Source organism: Phocoena sinus, chromosome 1, assembly GCF_008692025.1.
Source record: "Phocoena sinus isolate mPhoSin1 chromosome 1, mPhoSin1.pri, whole genome shotgun sequence".
In the NCBI taxonomy this organism is placed as follows: Eukaryota; Metazoa; Chordata; class Mammalia; order Artiodactyla; family Phocoenidae; genus Phocoena; species Phocoena sinus.
The window spans coordinates 107,615,225-107,639,121 of NC_045763.1; the positions used below are offsets into that span (position 1 = coordinate 107,615,225).

The 23,897-nt window shown below is 41.4% G+C and overlaps 1 protein-coding gene across 1 annotated transcript in view; it reads left to right on the plus strand.

Annotated features, from left to right (window-relative positions):
* The window catches only part of LOC116752630 (myomegalin-like), a 225,454-nt gene that overhangs the window by 193,532 nt on the left and 8,025 nt on the right, over positions 1–23,897 (plus strand). Inside the window, 6 exon segments of the mRNA XM_032629403.1 lie at positions 2,917–2,940; positions 2,943–3,167; positions 3,516–3,650; positions 4,332–4,451; positions 5,908–6,097; positions 6,711–6,835. Of these exon segments, the coding sequence (XP_032485294.1) occupies positions 2,917–2,940; positions 2,943–3,167; positions 3,516–3,650; positions 4,332–4,451; positions 5,908–6,097; positions 6,711–6,835 (819 nt within the window).

Sequence of the window (23,897 nt, forward strand, 5' to 3'; positions counted from 1 at the left end):
ATAGCATATGTGGTCATCTTTTAGAGAAAGGTTTGATGTAAATATGGGCTGGATGCCACATCATAAAACATTTTGTTTTATTTTAAGCTATAAGCTATCACTTATAGCTTAAAATAAGAAAAGAACCTCACGTGATGAATTTGCTCTCTAGTAGTGCTTAAAAAAACTAGAAAGCAATTTGAAATGACCTTAAAACCACACTCTGTGCCTGTAAAGAAGAGCTTGGAGGAGGCAGAAATTGATGGTAGGGTCACTGTACAAAGGGTGTCCAAGACCACAGCTAGGAATCTCCATACCTGAAGCCGCAAAGTTCATTCGGATTGGCTTGTTTATCAGCTCTGAAAATGGATGCACTGTCTACTCTGACATCAGTTTGATTTCCAGAACCAGCTAGACCGAGTCTATTTTTAGGAGAGTTTGTACATCTTCCTTTCTGCAGGAAGTGAAGTCTTAGAGGCTACCTTCTGCTTATCAGCATCCCACAGGTACAGCAGCCTAGGTTTGCCTACCATCGTGAACATGGCTTTACCCTGTTCCCTGCCAGAGCAGTAACTAATACTCAGAGAAGTGAGGTTACTTGTTCAAGATCACTAGTAGCTGGGAGAAATGGGCTTGAATTCAGATCCTCCGCTCCCAGTTCCATATTTCCATTATACCATCTCTATCTAGAATGGTTTTGTTACCATCCTGCTCAGAGCACAGAGCTGAGCTCGGCTGAACAACTCTGGAGGCCCCCTGCAACAATCTTTTCTCTCTTTAGAGATGAGAGGAAGGTGCTGTTCTCTCTGATCTAGAACTTGCTACTATAGCACACCTGGAAGCAACAACTGATGGATAACAAATTTGTTCCATGCCAAAAGGCGAGGCTATTCTCTAGATTACCTTTCTTTTCCTTGACACCTTTTCCTTCATCTTTCCACACTGTCAATTTGTCTGTGCCCCAAAGGAAAGGTGGAGGAAGGAGAGCACTGTGCATGAAAGGGTCTGTGATGTGGGTTGAATTGGAGTCATATCCAGTCTGTGCCACTGGCCAGAGTTTGGGTCGTCCCAGCCTTGGTGAGGAAGGCTGTAGCCCTTTCTTTTGCCTTGTCAAGCACAGTCCTCACCAGCTCTCCTCCTTTGCTTTGAAACAAGCTTCCAAGTGGACAGTGGTGCATGACGGCTTCTCAGGCCACTGTGGGGTTAAAATTTCCTTGTGCAAGAGTCTGTCTGGCGTCTTTGCATGGTTTAGGGCATGTGCTCTGTATCGTGTGACCGGGAAGACTGGAACATGAGAATACTGATCACTGTTACCGATAGACTTGGCACCTCCTATGACCTTGGTGAGATAGTAAGCTGACTGTCGACAATCACTGATTTCCCCCTCTGCCTGTGTGGGGTTGGGGTTGAAGGAGGTGTGAGAGAGGCAGGAAGTCACATTCTTTAAAATACTGACTACAGGGCTTCCCTGGTGGCGCAGTGGTTGAGAGTCTGCCTGCCGACGCAGGGGACGCGGGTTCGTGCCCCAGTCCGGGAAGATCCCACATCCCACATGCTGTGGAGCGGCTGGGCCCGTGAGCCATGGCCGCTGAGCCTGCGCGTCCGGAGCCTATGCTCCGAAACGGGAGGGACCACAACAGTGAGAGGCCCGCGTACCTCAAAAAAAAAAAAAAAAATTACTGACTATAGTTTAGATGCTTACGTGTTTCATCTCCCTCTTTAACTTCCTGTGATCCTAATGAATATCTAGTATTTTGCAAACTGGGGAAGGGGAGACCCATGACAATACTTCTCAAACTTTCCTGCCTCCTAGAATCAGCTGGGATGATTTTAAAACATCCAGTGCCCAAGCTGCACTGCATACCAATTAAGGTAAAATCTCTGGGGGTCCAGGCACCAGTACATGTTTTTACATTGTCTCAGATGATTCCAGTATGTGGCCAAATTTGAGAAACAGTTATAAATGAGGATCGAAATTGGGAACTGCCAATTGCATTAATCCCTCAAAGGGGGTTGGCTTGGTTGGAGGGAACCATGACCTCACTCCTCACTCCTAGTTCTTAGGTGGAGCCACCTGTTTACTCTGCTGCCCATATTGATAATCCCTGGAAGAAAGTAGTCTTCTGAATGTGAATATCCTAAACTATGGCCCTGTTCACCTCTTTCCCTCTCTCCACCAAGTTGGGCTTCTTTTTACACAGAAGCAGAGATAATGGGAAGGCCCATGATTTCATAGGATCTATGAAAGCACCAGCCTATGAAATGAAAGGTCCTCCCTACCCCATGGAAGAGTGTTCATGACTCTTTAGACATGAGTGATGACATATTTCAGTTCCTGGAATCATTGGGTAAGAATGAAATCACCTCTTGCCTCACCTAGAACCTCCCCCCAGCCTCAGCAAAGAAGTTCCTCACTCTGGAGTAACTGGGGCCGCCACGTCTAGCTGGATTTATACCCCCTTTCTCTTCTGACAACCCCAAAGGAAAACCGAAAACCTGGCAGGTTAGCTTCTGGGTACAGCAAGTACTCATAGGGACACAAATATTCCGTTCATAGGTGTGCTCATGCTATGGCCCATCACACTCTTAACCTCTGATTTTCCCAGTGAGTTCTACTTCTGGAACTTCCCCGGAATCTGTCATGAGGAATTATCACAGGAGCCAGAATTAGGGCCACTGGACTTCCCCTTTGTGTACACTAGTGACTTTCTGATACGTTATTCATCCCCTACCTCTTGGTGTCTCATGCTAGCAAATACAAGGGGTGAAAAGTTATAGCCTCTAGGATGGGAATCCTCATCTAATTGGAATTTCCCAGCAGACTGGGACCTCTGATAGCCCACGTGTCCCCTTTAGTGTCTGTTCTTAGCAATCACATGCTTCCTTGCCGATCCTTCTGTTCTGATACTGCTTCTCATTCATGTTTCTTTCTGCCAGGTGTCAGCAACGTTCATCCTGCTTCCCAGCCACATTGCCAACCAACCATTTAGAAGCCAGCTCTTCCCACTACCTCAGCCCTGCCCAGCCCCTCTCTCCTCTGAGGGGCACCATAGAACTGGGCAGAATCCTTGAGCCTGGGTACTTGGGCAGCAGAGGCCAGTGGGACATGATGAGGCCTCAGAAAGGAAGCTTATCTGGGGAACCATCTTCAGGCTCCTCCATGTACCAGCTTAACTCCAAACCCACAGGTAAAGCACAAAGCGGATCAGCTCAATTATTTTTCTAAACCATGTAAAACCCCTTACACTTACCAGCTACCATGGTAGCTGTACATATACAACTACAACTCCCTTACACATACCCCTGTATTGGAGGAGGCCCATGGGGCTTGGTTAGCATCAGCTGTCCTGTGTTTGAAGCCAATTTACTCTTTAAACAAAGTCACCTGAGCTCTTGGATGCCCGTGACAGACACTGGTAATGTTTAGGGATCTTGCTGAGAGGCCACTGGCCAAACCCCACACCCCCCATATGGGCCCCACTAGTGACCAGGATTCTCCATCTCCCACCTCCTCCTGCCCTGCTGGGTGACTACAGGGACTGACCTGCTAGAGGAGCACCGTGGTGAAATCCGAACCTGCGCCAGCGCCTGGAGGGAGTCCATCTGCATTAACGACCTGCCCTGCGGGAGCAAGCTGGAACACAGGCTCAGCTCCACTGCCCGTGGAAGCGGTAGGAGAGGCCCAGGGCTTCCTGTTTCTGGTTGTAATTAGGGAGCTGCTGAAGGTCAACCCCTAGGCAGAGCTTCACAGATTTCAAAGCACCGAGGTCTGCTCTTCCGTATTTGCTCCTTACACCAGCAAGGCAGGGGGCAAGTACTATGCTCCCGTTGCAGCTGTATCTGAGCTCAGAGAGTAACTTTCCTCGCGGCAGATCTAACCAGGTCTGGTCCCCAGAATCCTCTGACTTCTCTTCCAGCCTAATCTGCTCATATCTGCCTGCTGACTTCTGTGTCCTGGTCCTATGATTGGCAAGGGGTAGAGCCAGGTCTGCAGGGCCTCCTCCAGCCACTTACCGAGGTGGCCTTCCTCCCCCACCACCCCCAGGCTTCTGACACTTGGAGGCCATCCCTTCCACACGCCCTTGTCCTGCCCACAGCTCAGCAGCAGCTATTTAGGGGAAAGGGCCTCCTGAACAGCTGCAGCCAGGGCACGTGATAATGCACGCACAGAACCCACTCAGAGGAGCCACAGGAAAGCCAGGCATTCAGCGCATCAGGCTTTAGGCCCAGGATGCGAGCTCTCTGGGTTTTCTGCTGGGTTGGGATAGTATCTTCGGAGATACAGGATGAGCAGCACAGAGAGCGTCTATTACCCAAATGTGTAACTTGCCTGCTTGCACTTCCTGGGACAGGACCCACCTCTAACTTCTACAGTCCGGGCCTGGAGTCCACACCTCAGCTCTGCAATGAGAACAGAGTCCTTAGGGAAGAAAACCAGAGGCTTCAGGCTCAGCTCAGTCATGCTTCCAGAGGTGAGTGTTCAAAAGCCGCAAACTGTGGTTACTCCCTTTCCTCCCTGCCCGTACCAGTCACCAACTGGAGAAGCAAAGAGACAAGCTGGAGAGAACAGAGCTACCCAGACCTACCAACCCCAAACTCCCATAGCTATTTTCAGTCTAGAAAGGGCTACTTCCTGACAATTCCCAACCACGGGCCCTTAGACTCCTAGGCTCCAAGGACAAGGGGCTCTAGGAAATCCACCACCTCTGTGCAACCCTCCTGCAGATATTCAGTCATTAGCTATCAAACTGCATACCTTAGTGCCTGTTCTACCTGCCCACAGTTCACAGTTAGTTTGGACCCAGGACAGGGAGCAACATGAGGCCTATACACTCTCTCAGGTTTCTCCAGACTTGGCAGCTGTTCTGTGTATCCCTCCCATGCTGATCTGCTATCCCCATATCTCCTCACCACCTCCTACTCATACACTCAGGGCTCCTCTTTGGTCACTAGTCCTCATGACTCTGTGTCTGAAGATGCTAGCAAAATGTTCTCCAGAGCTTTCCCAACACTATTCAGTGGGAATCCACGTGTGGGCATCATTTCCTGTGCGGCCTGGTGGGGCAGCTGACCTTAGTGTTAATTGACTAAGTGGAATCAATATACTTTCAATTACAAATTATTTTTATTTACAAATATTTATTGAATAGCCATAACACACAAAGAATAGTGGCTAAGAGGATTAAGCCCAGAATGAAAGAATGCTTGTGGGAAAGGAAAAAGACATCAAGAGATATTTCTAACTTAGCCTCCTCAGAGCAAGAAGATGTGAGAGGAGTGATCCCTGCTTGGGAAGATAACAAAAATTATAAGATAAGGGAGAAGGCAGAGCTACTAAACTACCATTGCGTGCCTGGAAAGATCAGAACAGACCTCACAGGTGAGAAGATAGTAAGATTTAAAAGAGCTCAGTCTGCCAGGCCCAGGTGATTCTGCCCCAGCCGACGGACAGCACCGGAGCCTTATTCCCAGAGTCTCTGTCAATAGTCTTTGAGAAATCATGAAGATCAGAGAGATGCTGCAAGACCAGGAAAGGACAGATAGCTCTATTTGCAATATGATGAAAACAATATATACTAAAAACTGTAGACAAGAAATGTTGATGTTGATCCGTGGCAAAATTCAAGAATGGATTACTGCACAGCAGGTATGTGAGGACTTAGAAAACAGTGTCAGGAAGCAGAGTGTTTTCTCTAAAAGCAAGGTGGGACGTATTAACTCAGAGGATCAAAGGGCATTGCCGAGAAAGAGGTTCCCACCCCCCTGAGTGTGTGGATATAATAGCATACCCTCACTTTGTCTCTCCTGGTAGCATAAGCTGGCCCTCCTTTTGCTTTAGTTCTGTTTGTCAGGATGGATGTGCTTGGGCTCATCTTGCTGCTGACTTTTGGCCCTACAATATATGTACTCCTGTGTTCTGCCCACCAGAGCACTCCCAGGAAACAGAATGTCTGAGGGAGGCTCTGCTGACCTCTCGATCCCGGCTTCAAGAGCTGGAAGTGGAGCGGGAGCGCCAAAAGGTGGAACGGCAGCAGCTTCTGGAAGACTTGAAGGAGAAGCAGCAGGAGATCTTGCATTTCGAGGAGGAACGACTATCTCTCCAGGAGAAAGACTCCAGGTTGGAGGGAGCCCACTGATAAGGAAGGTGGCCCATTTTCAGATTTAGCAAAAGGGATATTGGCAAGATGGTTAATGGTCTTGCCACTGAGGTTTTTGGAAACCTCACTATCCCCTCCGCTATTCCGGATTTATGGGGAACTTTGAACAGAAGGAAGGACTTCTTTGGGAATGTCTTTTTCACTCCAAAGTTGAGAGAGTAAAACCCTGTTATGGAAGGCTTCAGCATATCAGATTCTGGAGAAAGGACATTCTCGTGCTTCCAGTTAGTTTTAAGATATTAGTCCCACCATAACCTAGGAAGCTTCTACACCAGCCATGATGCTGGTCCCCAGCGTAACCCTGTAACTGCTTGACACCATGAAAAGAGCAATGTGGGGCAGTAAGAATACCAGGTAGTGTGTCCTAGGTATGGTAGCTAATGGCATGACTCCAAGCACAGTTACTTTACCTTCCAAGCCTCTGTTGCCACATCTGTAAAATAAAAGTGATGGTCTTCATGACCCCTGAGTTGACATCTAGGGCTAGAATTCTATGATGCAGAAGTTGGCTCACAGCCTCTTGCCCTGGTGGGGCCCCACCAGCTCAGCGGACCCTTGCTTCTCCCCTGACAGGCTGCAGCATAAGCTGGCCCTTTTGCAGCATCAGTGTGAAGAGAAACAGCAGCTTTTCCAGTCCCTCCAGTCAGAGCTACAGATCTACGAGACACTTTATGGCAATTCCAAGAAGGGGCTGAAAGGTATGTTTTCCCCTTCTTCGCCACCCTATGAGCTTCTTGCTCTTGCTAAGGGTGCTGGTGAAGTCTTTACCTTGGGAGTTATGGAGATCTTGGAAACCTATCTTGCTCTGTCTCAGAAAAAAAAACCTCAGTCATTGAGGATCCCAATAAGAAGAGAGGGGAGCTCTCACACACAAAGCCCAGAGGTTGGTGACATGAACAAGATCCAGCCTCGACATCCTTAAAAATAGGCCACATCCTTAAAAATAGGCCACAAGAGTCGAACTATACCCACCTGCATGGTCTGAGACAAGTTAATCAAAGTCCAGATTATACAGTAATTCAAAAAAAAAATACACAGAACTGTCCTGGTGATATCATCATTTGAAAACGTCTTGAATGTTTTGAATTCTGACCACCCATGCAGCCAATGTTGCAGAAAACCTGCTCTTACCCCAGTGAGAAAATTAAAAGTTTTTTTAAAGAAATTTTTATTCTCGAATTTTTGTCAGAAAAATAATTTGCAGATATATTCTCCAAGTCTTTTTAGTGTCTTTGAAAGACAAAACTTTTAAATTTTGTTGAAGGTCAATTAATCAAATTTTTTGTTTTATTATTTATGCTTTTATGTCCTAGCTAAGAAATCTTTGTCTATCTCAAGATCATAAAGATTTCCTTGTATTTTTCTTCTTGCAGTTTTATAGCTTTTGCTCTTATGTTTAGGACTGCATTTCACTTTGAGTTAATTTTGTATGCGAAGTGAGAAAAAGGTTAAAGTTTTTCCAGCACCATCTGTTACAAAGACTGCCATTTCCCATTGAATTACCTTGACAGCTTTGTTGACAATCAAGTGACCATAATTTCTGTTAATAATATTTTGTAATTTTTAGTATATTCATCTTTCATATTTTAACTTATACATAAATATTTCTCATGTGTGTGGGATAACATTTTTATTTCAATTGCCAAATAATTGTTTTTTTTGCTAAGATATAGAAACACAATTGACTTTTCATCACCATGACTATCTTCTAATTGCTTGGCAATCTATTGAAAAACAATTGCCAAGGCAAAAAAAAAAAAAAAATCACTTCTCAATATATGTGTGAGTCTATTTCTGAATTCTCCATTCTGTTCCATTAATCAATATGCCTATTCTTACACCAATACCAAACTGTCTACATTGTTAGAGTTTTATAGTAAATTTTGAAATCAGGTTGGGTAAGTCTTCATACTTTGCTCCCTTTTTATTTTTTTTTCTCTTTTAAAAAATGTTTAAAATTTATTTTTTATATTAGAGTATATTTGGCTTACAATGTTGTGTTAGTTTCAGGTGTACAGAAAAGTGATTTAGTTATACATATATCAATTCTTTTTCAGAATCTTTTCCCATATAGGTTATTACAGAGTGTTGAGTTTCCTGTGCTACACAGTAGGTCCTTGTTGATTATCTATTTTATATTAAAGTGTGTTTATGTTAATCCCAACCTCCTAATTTATCCCTCCCCCTCAACCCTTTCTGCTTTGGTAACCATAACTTTCTAAGTCTGTGAGTCAGTTTGTTTTGTAAATAAGTTCATTTGTATCATTTTTAAAGATTCTACATATAAGTGATATCATATGATACTTGTTTCTCTGTCTGACATACTTCATTTAGTATGATAATCTCTAGGTCCATCCATGTTGCTGCAAATAGCATTATTTCATTCTTTTTTATGGCTGAGTAATATTGCATTGTATATATGTACCATATCCTTTTTTTTCTTTTTACTTTGAGACATTTATTTTTAACATCTTTATTGGAATATAATTGCTTTACAGTGTTGTGTTAGTTTCTGCTGTATAACAAAGTGAATCAGCGATATGTATACATATATCCCATATCCACCCTCTCTTGCATCTCCCACCCACTCTCCCTATCCCACGCTTCTAAGTGGTCACAAAGCACAGAGCTGATCTCACTGTGGGATGCAGCTGCTTCCCACTAGCTATCTATTTTACATTTGGTAGTGTATATATGTCAGTGCTACTCTCTCACTTTGTCCTAGCTTACCCTTCCCCCTCCAAGGGGTAAGTCCCTCTTGAGCATCCTCAAGTCCATTCTCCACGTCTTTATTCCTGTCCTGCCCCTAGGTTCATCAGAACCTGTTTTTTTTTTTTTTTAGATTCTATATATATGTGTTAGCATATGGTATTTCTTTTTCTCTTTCTGACTTACTTCACTCTGTATGACAGAGTCTAGGTCCATCCACCTCACTACAAATAACTCAATTTCATTTCTTTTTTATTTTATTTTATTAACATCTTTATTGGAGTATAATTGCTTTACAATGGTGTGTTAGTTTCTGCTTTATAACAAAGTGAATCAGCTATACATATACATATATCCCCATATCTCCTCCCTCTTGTGTCTCCCTCTCACCCTCTCCGACCCCTCTAGGTGGTCACAAAGCACAGAGCTGATCTCCCTGTGCTATGTGGCTGCTTCCCACTAGCTATCTATTTTGGTAGTATATATAAGTCCATGCCCCTCTCTCACTTCATCTCACCCTTCCCCGTCCCTGTGTCCCCAGGTCCATTCTCTACATCTGCGTCTTTATTTCTGTCCTGCCCCTAGGTTCTTCATAACCATTTTTTTCCTTTAGATTCCACATAAGTGTGTTAACATACGGTATTTGTTTTTCTCTTCCTGACTTACTTCAATCTGTATGACAGACTCTAGGTCCATCCACCTCACTACAAATAATTCAATTTTGTTTCTTTTTATGGCTGAGTTAATATTCCATTGTATATATGTGCCACTTCTTCTTTATCCATTCATCTGTCAATGGACACTTAGGCTGCTTCCATGTCCTAGCTATTGTAAATAGAGCTTCAATGAACATTGTGGTACACGACTCTTTTTAAATTATGGTTTTCTCAGGGTATATGCACAGAAATGGGATTTCTGGGTCATATGGTAGTTCTATTTTTAGTTTAGGTTTTTTTTTGAATTTTTGTATTTTATTTATTTTTTTATACAGAAGGTTCTTGTTAGTCATCAATTTTATACACATCAGTGTATACATGTCAATCCCAATCACCCAGTTCATCATATTTTTAGTTTTTTAAGGAACCTCCGTGCTGTTCTCCATAGTGGCTGTATCAATTTACATTCGCACCAAAAGTGCAAGAGGGTTCCCTTTTCTCCACACCCTCTCCAGCATTTATTGTTTGTAGATGTTTTGATGATGGCCATTCTGACCGGTGTGAGGTCATACTTCATTGTAGTTTTGATTTGCATTTCTCTAATGATTGGTGATGTTGAGCATCCTTTCATGTGTTTGTTGGCAATCTGCATATCTTCTTTGGAAAAATGTCTGTTTAGGTCTTTTGCCCATTTTTGGATTGGGTTGTTTGTTTTTTTGACATTGAGCTGCATGAACTGCCTGTATATTTTGGAGATTAATCCTTTGTCAGTTGCTTCATTTGCAAATATTTTCTCCCATTCTGAGGGTTGTCTTTTCATCTTGTTTATGGTTTCCTTTGCTGTGCAAAAGGTTTTATGTTTCATTAGGTCCCATTTGTTTATTTTTGTTTTCATTTCCATTTCTCTAGGAGGTGGGTCAAAAAGGATCTTGCTGTGATTTATGTCAAAGAATGTTCTTCCTTTGTTTTCCTCTAAGACTTTTATAGTGTCTGGCATTACATTTAGGTCTTTGATCCATTTTGAATTTATTTTTGTGTATGGTGTTAGGAAGTGTTCTAATTTCATTCTTTTCAATGTCGCTGTCCAGTTTTCCCAGCACCACTTACTGAAGAGGCTGTGTTTTCTCCGTTGTGTATTTTTGCCTCCTTTAACAAAGTTAAGGTGACTATATGTGCATGGGTTTATCTCTGGACTTTGTATCCTGTTCCATTGATCTATATTTCTGTTTTTGTGCCAGTACCATACTGTCTTGATTACTGTAGCTTTGTAGTATAGTCTGGAGTCAGGGAGCCTGATTCCTCGTGTTCCATTTTTCTTTCTCCAGTTTTGCTTTGGCTATTTCAGGTCTTTTGTGTTTCCATACAAATTGTGAATTTTTTTGTTCTAGTTCTGTGAAAAATGCCTTGGTAGTTTGATAGTGATTGCATTGAATCTGTAGATTGCTTTGGGTAGTAGAGTCATTTTCACAATGTTGATTCTTCCAATCTAAGAACATGGTATATCTCTCCATCTGTTGGTATCGTCTTTAATTTCTTTCATCGGTTTCTTATAGTTTTCTGTGTACAGACCTTTTGTCTCCTTAGGTAGGTTTATTCCTAGATATTTTATTCTTTTGTTGCAATGGTAAATGGGAGTGTTTCCTTAATTATTCTTTCAGATTTTTCATCATTAGTGTACAGGAATGCACGAGATTTCTGGGCATTAATTTTGTATCCTGCTACTCCACCAAATACATTGATTAGCTCTAGTAGTCTTCTGGTAGCATCTTTAGGATTCTCTATGTATAGTATCATGTCATCTGCAAACAGTGACAGTTTTACTTCTTCTTTTCTGATTTGGATTCCTTTTAGTTCTTTTTCTTCTCTCATTGCTATGGCTAAAACTTCCAAAACTATGTTGAATAATAGTGGTGGGAATGGGCAACCTTACCTTCTTCCTGATCTTAGAGAAAATAGTTTGTTTTTCACCATTGAGAACGATGTTGGCTCTGGGTTTGTCATATATGGCCTTTATGATGTTGAGGTAGGTTTCCTCTGTACCTACTTTCTGGAAAGTTTTTATCATAAATGGGTGCTGAATTTTGTTGAAAGCTTTTTCTGCATCTGTTGAGATTATCATATGGTTTTTATCCTTCAGTTTGTTAATATGGTATATCACACTGATTGATTTGTGTATATTGAAGAATCCTTGCATTCCTGGGATAAACCCCACTTGATCATGGTGTATGATCCTTTAATGTGCTGTTGGATTCTGTTTGCTAGTATTTTGTTGAGGATTTTTGCATCTATGTTCATCAGTGATATTGGCCTGTAGTTTTCTTTTTTGTGACATCTTTGTCTGGTTTTGGTATTAGGGTGATGGTGGCCTCGTAGAATGAGTGGGAGTGTTCCTCCCTCTGCTATATTTTGAAAGGGTTTGAGAAGGATAGGTGTTAGCTCTTCTCTAAATGTTTGATAGAATTCACCTGTGAAGCCATCTGGTCCTGGGCTTTTGTTTATTGGAAGATTTTTAATCACAGTTTCAATTTCATTACTTGTGATTGGTCTGTTCATATTTTCTATTTCTTCCTGGTTCAATCTCAGCAGGTTGTGATTTTCTAAGAATTTGTCCATTTCTTCCTGGCTGTCCATTTTATTGACATATAGTTGCTTGCAGTAATCTCTCATGATCCTTTGTATTTCTGCAGTGTCAGTTGTTACTTCTTTTTCATTTCTAATTCTGTTGATTTGAGTCTTCTCCTCTTTTTTCTTGATGAGCCTGGCTAGTGGTTTATCAATTTTGTTTATCTTCTCAGAGAACTAGCTTTTAGTTTTATTGATCTTTGCTATTGTTCCCTTTATTTATTTTTCATTTATTTCTGATCTGATCTTTATAATTTCTTTCCTTCTGCTAACTTTGGGGGGTTTTTTGTTCTTCTTTCTCTAATTACTTTAGGTGTAAGGTTAGGTTGTTTATTTGAGATGTTTCTTGTTTCTTGAGGTAAGATTGTATTGCTATAAACTTCCCTTTTAGAACTGCTTTTGCTACATCCCGTAGGTTTTGGGTCATCGTGTTTTCATTGTCATTTGTTTCTAGGTATTTTTTGATTTCCTCTTTGATTTCTTCAGTGATCTCTTGATTATTTAGTAGTGTATTATTTAGCCTCCATGTGTTTGTATTTTTTACAGTTTTTTTCCTGTAATTGATATCTAGTCTCATAGCATTGTGGTCAGAAAAGATGATTGATGTGATTTCAGTTTTCTTAAATTTACCAAGGCTTGATTTGTGACCCAAGATATGGTCTATCCTGGAGAATATTCCATGAGCACTTGAGAAGAAAGTGTATTCTGTTGTTTTGGGATGGAATGTCCTATAAATATCAATTAAGCCTATCTTGCTTAATGTGTCATTTTTTTAACATCTTTATTGGGGTATAATTGCTTTACAATGGTGTGTTAGTTTCTGCTTTATAACAAAGTGAATCAGTTATACATATACATATGTTCCCTTATCTCTTTAATGTGTCATTTTTGTTTCCTTATTTATTTTCATTTTGGATCATTTCATTTGTTTCATTATTTACTTTCATTTGGATGATCTGTCCATTGGTGAAAGTGGGGTGTAAAAGTCCCCTACTATTATTGTGTTACTGTTGATTTCCCCTTTTATGGCTGTTAGCATTTGGCTTATGTATTGAGGTATTCCTATGTTGTGTGCATAAATATTTATAAGTGTTATATCTTCTTGGATTGATCCCTTGATCATTATGTAGTGTCCTTCTTTGTCTCTTTTAATAGTCTTTATTTTAAAGTCTATTTTTTCTGAAATGATAATTGCTACTCCAGCGCTCTTCTGATTTCCATTTGCATGGAATATCTTTTTCTGTCCCTTCACTTTCAGATTGGATGTGTCCCTAGGTCTGAAGTGGGTCTCTTGTAGACATATATACGAGTCTTGTTTTTGTACCCATTCAGCCAGTATGTGTCTTTTGGTTGGAGCATTTAGTCTATTTACATTTAAGGTAATTATTGATATGTATGTTCATATTACCATTTTATTAATTGTTTTGGGTTTGTTTTTGTAGGACTTTTCCTTCTCTTGTGTTTCCTTCCTAGAGAAGTTGCTTTAGAATTTGTTGTAAAGCTGGTTTGGTGGTGCTGAATTCTCTTAGCTTGTGCTTGTCTGTAAAGGTTTTAATTTCTCCATCAAATCTGGGTAGAGTAATCTTGGTTGTAGGTTTTTCTCTTTCATCATTTTAAATATGTCCTGCCACTCCCTTCTGGCTTGCAGAGTTTCTGCTGAAAGATCAGCTGTTAACCTTATGGGGGTTCCCTTGTTTGTTATTTTTTGCTTTTCCCCTGCTGCTTTTAATATTTTTTCTTTGTATTTAATTTTTGATAGTTTGATTAATATGTGTCTTGGCATGTTTCTCCTTGGATTTATCCTGCCTGGGACTCTCTGCACTCCCTGGACTTGATTGACTACTTCCTTTCCCATGTTATGGAAGTTTTCAGCTATAATCTCTTCTAATATTTTCTCAGACCCTTTCTTTTTCTCTTCTTCTTTGGGACCCCTATAATTTGAATGTTGGTGCATTTAATGTTGTCCCAGAGTCTTTGAGACTGTCCTCAATTTTTTCATTCTTTTTTCTTTATTCTGCTCTGCAGTAGTTATTTCCAGTATTTTATCTTCCAGGTCACTTATCCATTCTTCTGCCTCAGTTATTCTGCTATTTATTCCTTCTAGAGAACTTTTAATTTCATTTATTGTGTTGTTCATCATTGTTTGTTTGCTCTTTAGTTCTCCTCGGTCCTTGTTAAACATTTCTTGTATTTTCTCCATTCTGTTTCCAAGATTTTGGATCATCTTTACTATCATTACTCTGAATTCTTTTTCAGGTAGACTGCCTATTTCCTCTACATTTGTTTGGTATGGTGGGTTTTTACATTGTTCCTTCACCTGCTGCATATTTATCTGTCTTCTCATTTTGTTTAACTTTCTGTGTTTGGGGTCTCCTTTTCTCAGGCTGCATGTTCGTAGTTCCCACTGTTTTTGGTGTCTGCCCCCAGTGGGTCAGGTTGGTTCAGTGGCTTGTGTAGGCTTCCTAATGGAGGGGACTGGTGTCTGTGTTCTGGTGGGTGGGGCTGGATCTTGTCTTTCTGGTGGGCAGGGCCACGTCTGGTGGTGTGTTTTGTGTTGTCTGAGAACTTACTATGATTTTAGGCAGCCTCTCTGTTAATGGATGGGTTTGTGTTCCTGTCTTGCTAGTTGTTTGCCATGGGATGTCCAGCATTGGAGCCTGCTGGCTGTTAGGTGGAGCTGGGTCTTAGTGTTGAGATGGAGATTTCTAGGAGACCTCTTGCCAATTGATATTACATGGGGCCAGGAGGTCTCTGGTGGGCCAATGTCCTGAACTCGGCTCTACCACCTCAGAGGCTCAGGCCTGACACCAGGCCAGAGCACCAAGACCCTGCCAGCCACACAGCTCAGAAGATAAGGGAGAAGAAAAGAAAGAATAATAAAAAATTATTAAGGTAAAAAAATTAAAAAGTAATAATAATTTAAAAAAGAAGAGAGCAACCAAACCAATAAACAAATCCACCAATGATAACAAGCACTAAACACTATACTAAGATAAACATAAAAACCAGAAACAAGTCAGTTGCAGGCAGTAAACCCCAAGTCTACAGTTGCTCCCAAAGTCTACCTCTTCAATTTTGGGATGATTCATTGTCTATTCAGGTATTCCACAGATGCAGGGTACATCAAGTTGATTGTGGGGATTTAATCTGCTGCTCCTGAGGCGGGTGGAGAGATTTCCCTTTCTCTTCTTTGTTCACACAGCTCCTGGGATTCAGCTTTGGTTTTGGCCCCATGTCTGTGTGTAGGTCGCCCTCAGGCATCTGTTCCTGCCCAGACAGGACAGGGTTAAAGCAGTGGCTGATTAGGGGGCTCTGCTCACTCAGGCCAGGGGGAGGGAGTGGTACGGTAGTCATAATTGGAATGCGGGGTAAGCCTGCAGTGGCAGAGGCCGGCATGATGTTGCAGCAGCCTGAGGCACACCATGTGTTCTCCCGGGAAAGTTGTCCATGGATCATGGGACCCTGGCAGTGGCAAGCAGAACAGGCTCCTGGGGGGAGGTGTGGATAGTGACTTGTCCTTGCACACAGGATTATCAGTGGCTGCAGCAGCAGTGTTAGAGTTTCATGCCTGTCTCTGGTGTCCAAGCTGATAGCCATGGCTTGCGCCCGTCTCTGGAGCTTGTTTAGGCAGTGCTCTGCCTTCTGTGGGCAAACAGGGAAGGAATCCCCTCTCCTTGGACACTCTGAAACAATGGTCTCTTGCCTCTTAGGGAGGTCCAGAGTTTTTCCCGGACTCCCTCCCTGCTAGCTTTGGTGCACTAGCCCCGTTAAGGCTGTGTTCACACAGCCAACCTCAGTCCTCTCCCTGGGGTCTGACCTCTGAAACCCAGGCCTCAGCTCCCAGCCCCCACCTGCCCCAGAGGGTGAGCAGACAGGCCTCTCAGGCTGGTGAGTCCTGGTCAGCACCGATCCTCTGTGTGGGAATCTCTCCACTTTGCCCTCTGCACCCCTGTTGCTGCGCTCTCCTCTGTGGCTCCAAAGCTTTCCCTACTCCCACCCCCACTCTCCACCAGTGAAGTGTCTTCCTAATGTGTGGAAACTTTTCCTCCTTCACAGCTCCCTCCCAGAGGTGCAGGTCCCATCCCTATTCTTTTGTGTTTGTTTTTTTCTTTTTTTCTTTTGCCCTACCCAGGTATATGGGGATTTCCTTGCCTTTTGGGAAGTCTGAGGTCTTCTGCCAGCATTCAGTAGGTGTTCTGTAGGAGTTGTTCCACATATAGATGTATTTTTGATGTATTTGTGGGGAGGAAGGTGATCTCCACGTTTTACTCCACCGCTATCTTGAAGGTCCCCCACCTACAATATCTTTTTTTTTTTAACATCTCTATTGTAGTATAGTTGCTTTAAAATGTTGTGCTAGTTTCTGCTGTATAACAAAGTGAATCAGGTATACGTATACATATATCCCCATATCCCCTCTCTTTTGCGTCTCCCTCCCACCCTCCCTATCCGACCCCTCTAGGTGGTCACAAAGCACAGAGCTGATCTCCCTGTGCTATGCGGCTGCTTCCCACTAGCTATCTATTTTACATTTGGTAATGTATATATGTCAGTGCCACTCTCTCACTTCGTTCCAGCTTCCCCTTCCCCCTCCCCATGTCCTCAAGTCCATTCTTTATGTCTGCGTCTTTATTCCTGTCCTGCCCCTAGGTTTGTCAGAACCTTTTTTTTTTTTTTTTAGATTCCATATATATATGTTAGCATAAGGTATTTGTTTTTCTCTTTCTGACTTACTTCACTCTGTATAACAGACTCTAGGACCATCCACCTCACTACAAATAATTCAATTTCGTTTCTTTTTATGGCTGAGTAATATTCCATTGTATGTATGTGCCACATCTTCATCCATTCATCTGTCAATGGACAATTAGGTTGCTTCCATGTCCTGGCTATCGTAAATAGTGCTGCAGTGAACATTGTGGTACATAACTCTTTTTTTCTTTTTAAATTAATTATTTATTTACTTTTGGCTGTGCTGGGTCTTCACTGCTACGTGTGGGCTCTCTCTAGTTGCGGCAAGTTGGGCCACTTCTCCCTGCGGTGCGCGGGCCTCTCATTGAGGTGGCCTCTCCTGCTGTGGAGCATAGGCTCTAGGCATGCAGGCCTCAGCAGCTGCAGCACTTAGGCTCAGTAACTGTGGCTCACAGGCTCCAGAGCGCAGGCTCAGCTGTTGTGGCACACGGGCTTAGTTGTTCCGCAGCATGTGGGATCCTCCCGGACCAGGGATCGAACCTGCGTCCCCTGCATCAGCAGGCAGACTCCCAACCACTGCGCCACAAGGAAAGCCCCATAACTCTTTTTGAATAATGGTTTTCTCAGGGTATATGCTCAGGAGTGGGATTGGTGGATTATATGGTAGCTCTGTTTTTAGTTTTTTAAGGAACCTCCATACTGTTCTCCATAGTGGCTGTACCAATTTACATTACCATCGACAGTGCAGGAGGGTTCCCTTTTCTCCACACCATCTCCAGCATTTATTGTTTGTAGATTTTTTGATGATAGACATTCTGACCAGTGTGAGGGGATACCTCATTGAGGTTTGGACTTGTATTTTTCTAATAATTAGCAATGTTGAGCATCTTTTCATGTGCTCTTTGGCCATCTGTATGTCTTCTTTGGAGAAATGTCTATTTAGATCTTTTGCCCATTTTTTGCTTGGGTGGTTTTGTTTTTTGATATTGATTTGTATCAGCTGTTCATATATTTTGGAGATTAATCCCTTGTCAGTCACAGTGATTGCAAATATTTTTTCCCATTCTGTGGGGTGTCTTTTCATTTTGTTTATGGTCTCCTTTGCTGTGCAAAAGCTTTTAAGTTTAATTAGGTCCAATATCTTTATTTTGGGTTTTATTTCATTAGTCTAGGAGGTGGATCCAAAAGGATATTGCTGCGATTTATGTCAAAGAGTGTTCTGCCTATGTTTTCCTCTAAGAGTTTTATAGTATCTGGTCTTACATTTAGATCTTCAATCCATTTTGAGTTTATTTTTGTGTATGGTGTTAGGGAATGTTCTAATTTCATTCATTTACATGTAACTGTCCAGTTTTCCTAGCACCACTTATTGAAGAAACTACCTTTTATCCATGTGTAGGCTTGCCTCCTTTGTTGTTAATTGACAATAGGTGCATAGGTTTATATCTGGGATTTCTATCCTGTTCCATTGATCTATAAGTCTGTGTTTCTGCCAGTACCATACTGTTTTGATTACTGTAGCTTTGTATTATAGTCTCAAGTCAGGGAGCCTGATCCCTCCAGCTTTGTTTTTCTTTCTCAAGATTGCTTTGGCTATTTGGGGTGTTTTGTGTTTTCATACAAATTTTAAGACTTTTTGTTCTAGATCTGCAAAAAATTCCATTGGTAATTTGATAGGGATTGCACCGAATCTGTAGATTGCCTTGGGTAGTGTAGTCATTTTGACAATATTGATTCTTCCAATCCAAGAACATGGTGTATCTTTTGATCTGTTTGTGTCATCTTTGATTTCTTTCATCAGCATCATAGATTTCAGAGTACAGGTCTTTTGCCTACTTAGGTAGGTTTATACCTAGGTATTTTATTCTTCTTGATGTGATGGTAAATGGGATTGTTGCCTTAATTTCTCTTTCTGATCTTTTGTTGTTAGTGTATAGAAATGCAAGAGATTTCTGTGTATTAATTTTGTATCCTGCAACTTTACCAAATACATTGAGGAGTTTTCTGGTAGCATCTTTAGGATTTTTCTATGTGTAGAATCATGTCATCTGCAAAAAGTGACAGTTTTACTTTTTCTTTTCCAATTTGGCTTCCTTTTATTTCTTTTTTCTCTCTGATTGCCATGGCTAGGACTTCCAAAACTATGTTGACTAAAAGTGGCAAGAGTGGACATCCTTGTCTTGCTCCTGATTTTAGAGGAAATCGTTTCAGCTTCACACCATTGAGTATAATGTTAGCTGTGGGTTTGTCATATATGGCCTTTGTTATGTTGAGGTAAGTTCCCTCTGTGCCCACTTTCTGGAGAGTTTTTATCATAAATGGGTGTTGGATTTTGTCAAAAGCCTTTTCTGCCTCTATTGAGATGATCATATGGTTTTTATTCTTCAATTTGTTAATGTGGTTTATCACACCAATTGATTCATGGATATTGAAAAATCCTTGCAGCCGTTGGTTAAATCCCACTTGATTGTGGTGTATGATCCTTTTAATGTTTTGTTGGATTCGGTTTGCTAGTATTTTTTTTTTTGAGGATTTTTGTGTCTATGTTCATCAGTGATATTGGCCTGTAATTTTTTTTGTGTGTGTGGTATCTTTGTCTGGTTTTGGTATCAGGGTGGTGGTGGCCTCATAGAATGAGTTTGGGAGTGTTCCTTCCTCTGCAATATTTTGCAATAGTTTCAGAAGGATAGGTGTTAACTCTTCTCTAAAGATTTGATAGAATTTGCCTCTGAAGCCATCTGGTCCTGGACTTTTGTTTGTTGGAAGTGTTTTAATCAGTTTCAATTTCAGTAATTGTGATTGGTCTATTCATATTTTCTATTTCTTTCTGGTTCAGTTTTGAGAGATTGTACCTTTCTAAGAATTTGTCCATTTCTTCTAGGTTGTCCATTTTATTGGCATGTAGTTGCTTGTAGTAGTCTCTTATGATCCTTTATATATCTGTGGTGTCCATTGTAACTTCTTCTTTTTCATTTCTAATTTTATTGATTTGAGCCTTCTCCCTTTTCTTCTTGGTGAGTCTGGCTAAAGGTTTATCAATATTGTTTATCTTTTCAAACAACCAGCTTTTGGTTTAATTGGTCTTTTCTATTGTTTTCTTTGTCTCTATTTCATTTATTTCTGCTCTGATCTTTATGATTTTTTTCCTTCTGCTATCTTTGGGTTTTGTTTGATCTTCTTTCTCTCGTTGCTTTAGGTGTAAGGTTAGGTCGTTTATTTGATATTTTTCTTGTTTCCTGAGGTAAGATTGTACCACTGTAAACTTCCCTCTTAGAACTGCTTTTGCTGCATCCCACAGGTTTTCAATCATCATGTTTTCATTTTGTTTCTAGGTATTTTTTTTTAACTTCCTCTTTGATTTCTCCAATGATCCACTGGTTGTTTAGAAGCATATTGTTTTGCCTCCATTTGTTTGTGTTTTTTTAGTTTATTTTTTTCTTGTAGTTGATTTCTAATATCATAGTGTTGTGATTGGAAAAGATGCTTGATATGATTTCAATTTTCTTAAATTTATCAAGGCATGCTTTCTGGCTCAGCGTATGGTCAATCCTGGAGAATGTTGTATGTGCAATTGAGAAGAATGTGTATTCTGCTGCTTTTAGATGGAATGCTCTATAAATATCAATTCCATTTGGTCTAATGTGTCATTGAAGGCCTATGTTTCCTTATTGATTTTCTGTCTGGATGATCTGTCCATTGATATAAGTGGGGTGTTAAAGTCCCCCACTATTGTGTTACTGTTGATTTTTCCTTTTATGGCTGTTAGCATTTGCCTTATATATTGAGGTGCTCCTATGTAGGGTGCATATATATGTACAATTGTTATATCTTCTTGGATTGATCTTTTGGTCATTATTCAGTGTCCTTCTTTTAGTCTTTGTTTTAAAGTCTATTTTGTCTGATATGAATATTGCTACTCCAGCTTCCTTTTGATTCCATTTGCATGGAATATCTTTTTCCATCCCCTCACTTTTAGTCAGTATATGTCCCTAGATCTGAAGTGGGCCTCTTGTAGACAGCATATATATGGGTATTGTTTTTGTATCCATTCAGCCAGTCTATGTCTTTTAGTTGGAGTATTTAATCCATTTACATTTAAGGTAATTACTGATATGTATGTTCTTATTGCGGTTTTGTTAATTGTTTTGGATTTGTTTTTGCAGGTCTTTTTTCATCCCTTCCTCTTTTGTTCCCATCTCTTGTGATTTGATGATTATCTTTAGTGTTGTGTTTGGATTGATTTTTTTGTGTGTGTGTGCATGTATCAATTGTAGATTTTTGGTTTGCAGTTACCATGAGATTTTGAGATAGCAATCTATATATATACACAAGATTTTTTTTAAGTTTTAAGTTGCTAGTCTCTTACTTTCAAATGCATTTCCAATACCCTGCATCTGTACTCTCCTCTTCTCACAATTGCTGGTTTTGATATCACATTAGAGTATGGATGATTTCCTACCTTTACAGTATGTTTGCCTTACCAGTGAGCTTTCCCATTCATAATTTTCTTGTTTCTCATTGTGGCCTTTTCTTTTTGGCCTAGAGAAATTCCTTTAGCATTTGTTGTAAAGCTGGTTTGGTGGTGCTAAATTCTCTTAGCTTTTGCTTGTCTGTAAAGCTTTTGATTTCTCCATCAAATCTGAATGAGAACCTTGCTGGGTAGAGTATTCTTGGTTGTATGTTTTCCCCTTTCATCATTTTAAATATATTGTGCCACTCCATTCTGGCCTGCAGAGTTTCTGCTCAAAAATCAGCTGATAACCTTATGGTGATTCTCTTGTATGTTATTTGTTGCTCTTCCCTTGTTGCTTTTAATATTTTTTCTTTGTCTTTAATTTTTGTCAGTTTGATTAATATGTGTCTCGGCATGTTCCTCCTTGGGTTTATCCTCTATGGGACTCTCTGCTCTTCCTGGACTTGACTGACTGTTTTCTTTCCCATATTAGGGAATTTTCAGCTATTATCTCTTCAAGTATTTTCTCAGGCCCTTTCTCTCTCTCTCTTTTCCTTCTGGGACCCCTATAATGTGAATGTTGGTGCATTTAATGTTGTCCCAGAGGTCTCTTAAAGTGTCCTCATTTCTTTTCATTCATTTTTCTTTATCCTGTTCCAAAGCAGTGATTTCTATCATTCTGTTCTTCTGCTTCATTTATTCTGCTATTGATTCCTTCTAGTGTATTTTTCATTTCAGTTATTGTATTGTTCAACTCTGTTTGTTTGTTCTTTAGTTCTTCTAGGTCTTTGTTAAATATTTCTGTCTTCTCAATCTGTGCCTGCATTCTTTTCCTGTGATTTTGAATCAGCTTTACTTCATTACTCTGAATTCTTTTTCAGGTAGATTGCCTGTCTCCACTTCACTTAGTTGTTCCTCTGGGGCTTTATCTTGTTCCGTCGTGTGGGACATATTTCTCTGCTTTCTCATTTTGTCTAACTTTCTGTGTTTGTCGTCTCCTTTCCACAGGCTGCAGGATTGTAGTTCTTCTTTCTTCTGATGTCTGCCCCCTTATGGGTGGAGTTGGGTCTTGTCTGTCTGGTGGGCAGAGCCAAGTCATGGGGTATGTTTAGAGGCAGCAGTGGACTCTGGACGACTTTATGCAGCCTGTCTGCTGATGGGTGGTGCTGTGTTCCCACCCTGTTGGTTCTTTGGCCTGAGGCATCCCAGCATTGGAGCCTGCAGGCTGTTGGGCGGGGCCAGGTCTCAGTGCCAAAATGGCGACCTCTAGGAGAGCTCATGCTGTTGAATATTCCCTGGGGCCTCCACCACCAGTGTTCTTGTCCCCACTGTGAGCCACAGCTGACTCCTGCCTCCTCAGGAGACCCTCCAAGACCTGCAGGTAGGTCTGGCCCAGGCTCCTATGCAGTCATTGCTTTGCCCTGGGTCCCAGTGCTCATGAAACCATTTTGCACTCTCTAAGACTGGATTCTCTGTTTCTCACAGTCCTGTGGAGATCCTACACTCAAGCCCCGCTGGTCTTCAAAACCAAATGCTCTGGTAGCTCATCCTCCCTATTACAGTACCCCAGGCTGGGGAGCCTGACATGGAGCTCAGAACTCTCACTCCTGTGGGAGGACCTCTGCAATATAATTGTTTTCCAGTCTGTAGAAGTGGGTATGAGATTTGATTATATCATGAAAGCACCCCTCCTACCATCTCGTTGTGGCTTCTTCTTTGTCTTTGGATGCAGAATATCTTTTTGGTAGGTTCCAATGTTTTTTGTTGATGGTTGTTCAGCAGTTAGTTGTGATTTTGGTGTTTTCATGAGAGGAGGTGAGCTCAGGTCCTTCTACTCTGCCATCTTGTCCTGCACTCCTCTCCATTTATCCCATTTAGTGAGAATATTCATATAGCTCATTGCAAAAATATTAATGTGTTTGGTTAAGGCCTGTGGCCCTGATGCAACTGGGTGCATGTATTATATGGTATATGCATCCTATAGCCTTGCTAAAAACCAAAACAAGTTCTATCTTTTTAACTACATTTGGCTTCAACATTTTTAGATGAGCAACTGTGGTCTTGTAGAATATTTCTTAGATCTCTTCTTCCCCCAGTATATAGAAACAGGCTATGAGTGGTGAGTGGAGGTAAAAAAAACTAGAAGAAATTGAGAAGTCCAGTTAGTTATGATCCCTGGTCTGTGGTACCCCACTCCCATTCTTACATGCTGCCCAAAGCCCTGATGCCATCCTCCTCCTCTCCCTTTGATTTCTGAATGTGGAGTTCATCACATCTCCTTCTCCCTCAGCCCCTCCCCTTCCCTAGTTCAGTATTGATCTCCTGCCCTGGAAGACCCTACTGTCTAGCCTGCAGGACTGATGTTAATAAGGTGAAATAATAGGCTTGACTTATCTGCCAATCAAATGCCCTCTAGATGGAGGAGGGTCATTTGAGCCTCCAAGGAAACTCCATGCTGGAGTGTATGCCATCTCAGTGTGCACCAGGCCCTGCATAGGAAAAGTGACATATCCATCACAGGTGTGGTCCTGGGACCCTGAAATTACAGTGGGGTCCTTGGCAGAAAGGAATGTCAGAGGAGTGTTCTGACAAATGCTTGGAAATACCTGGTTCAGTGCCACCAGACCC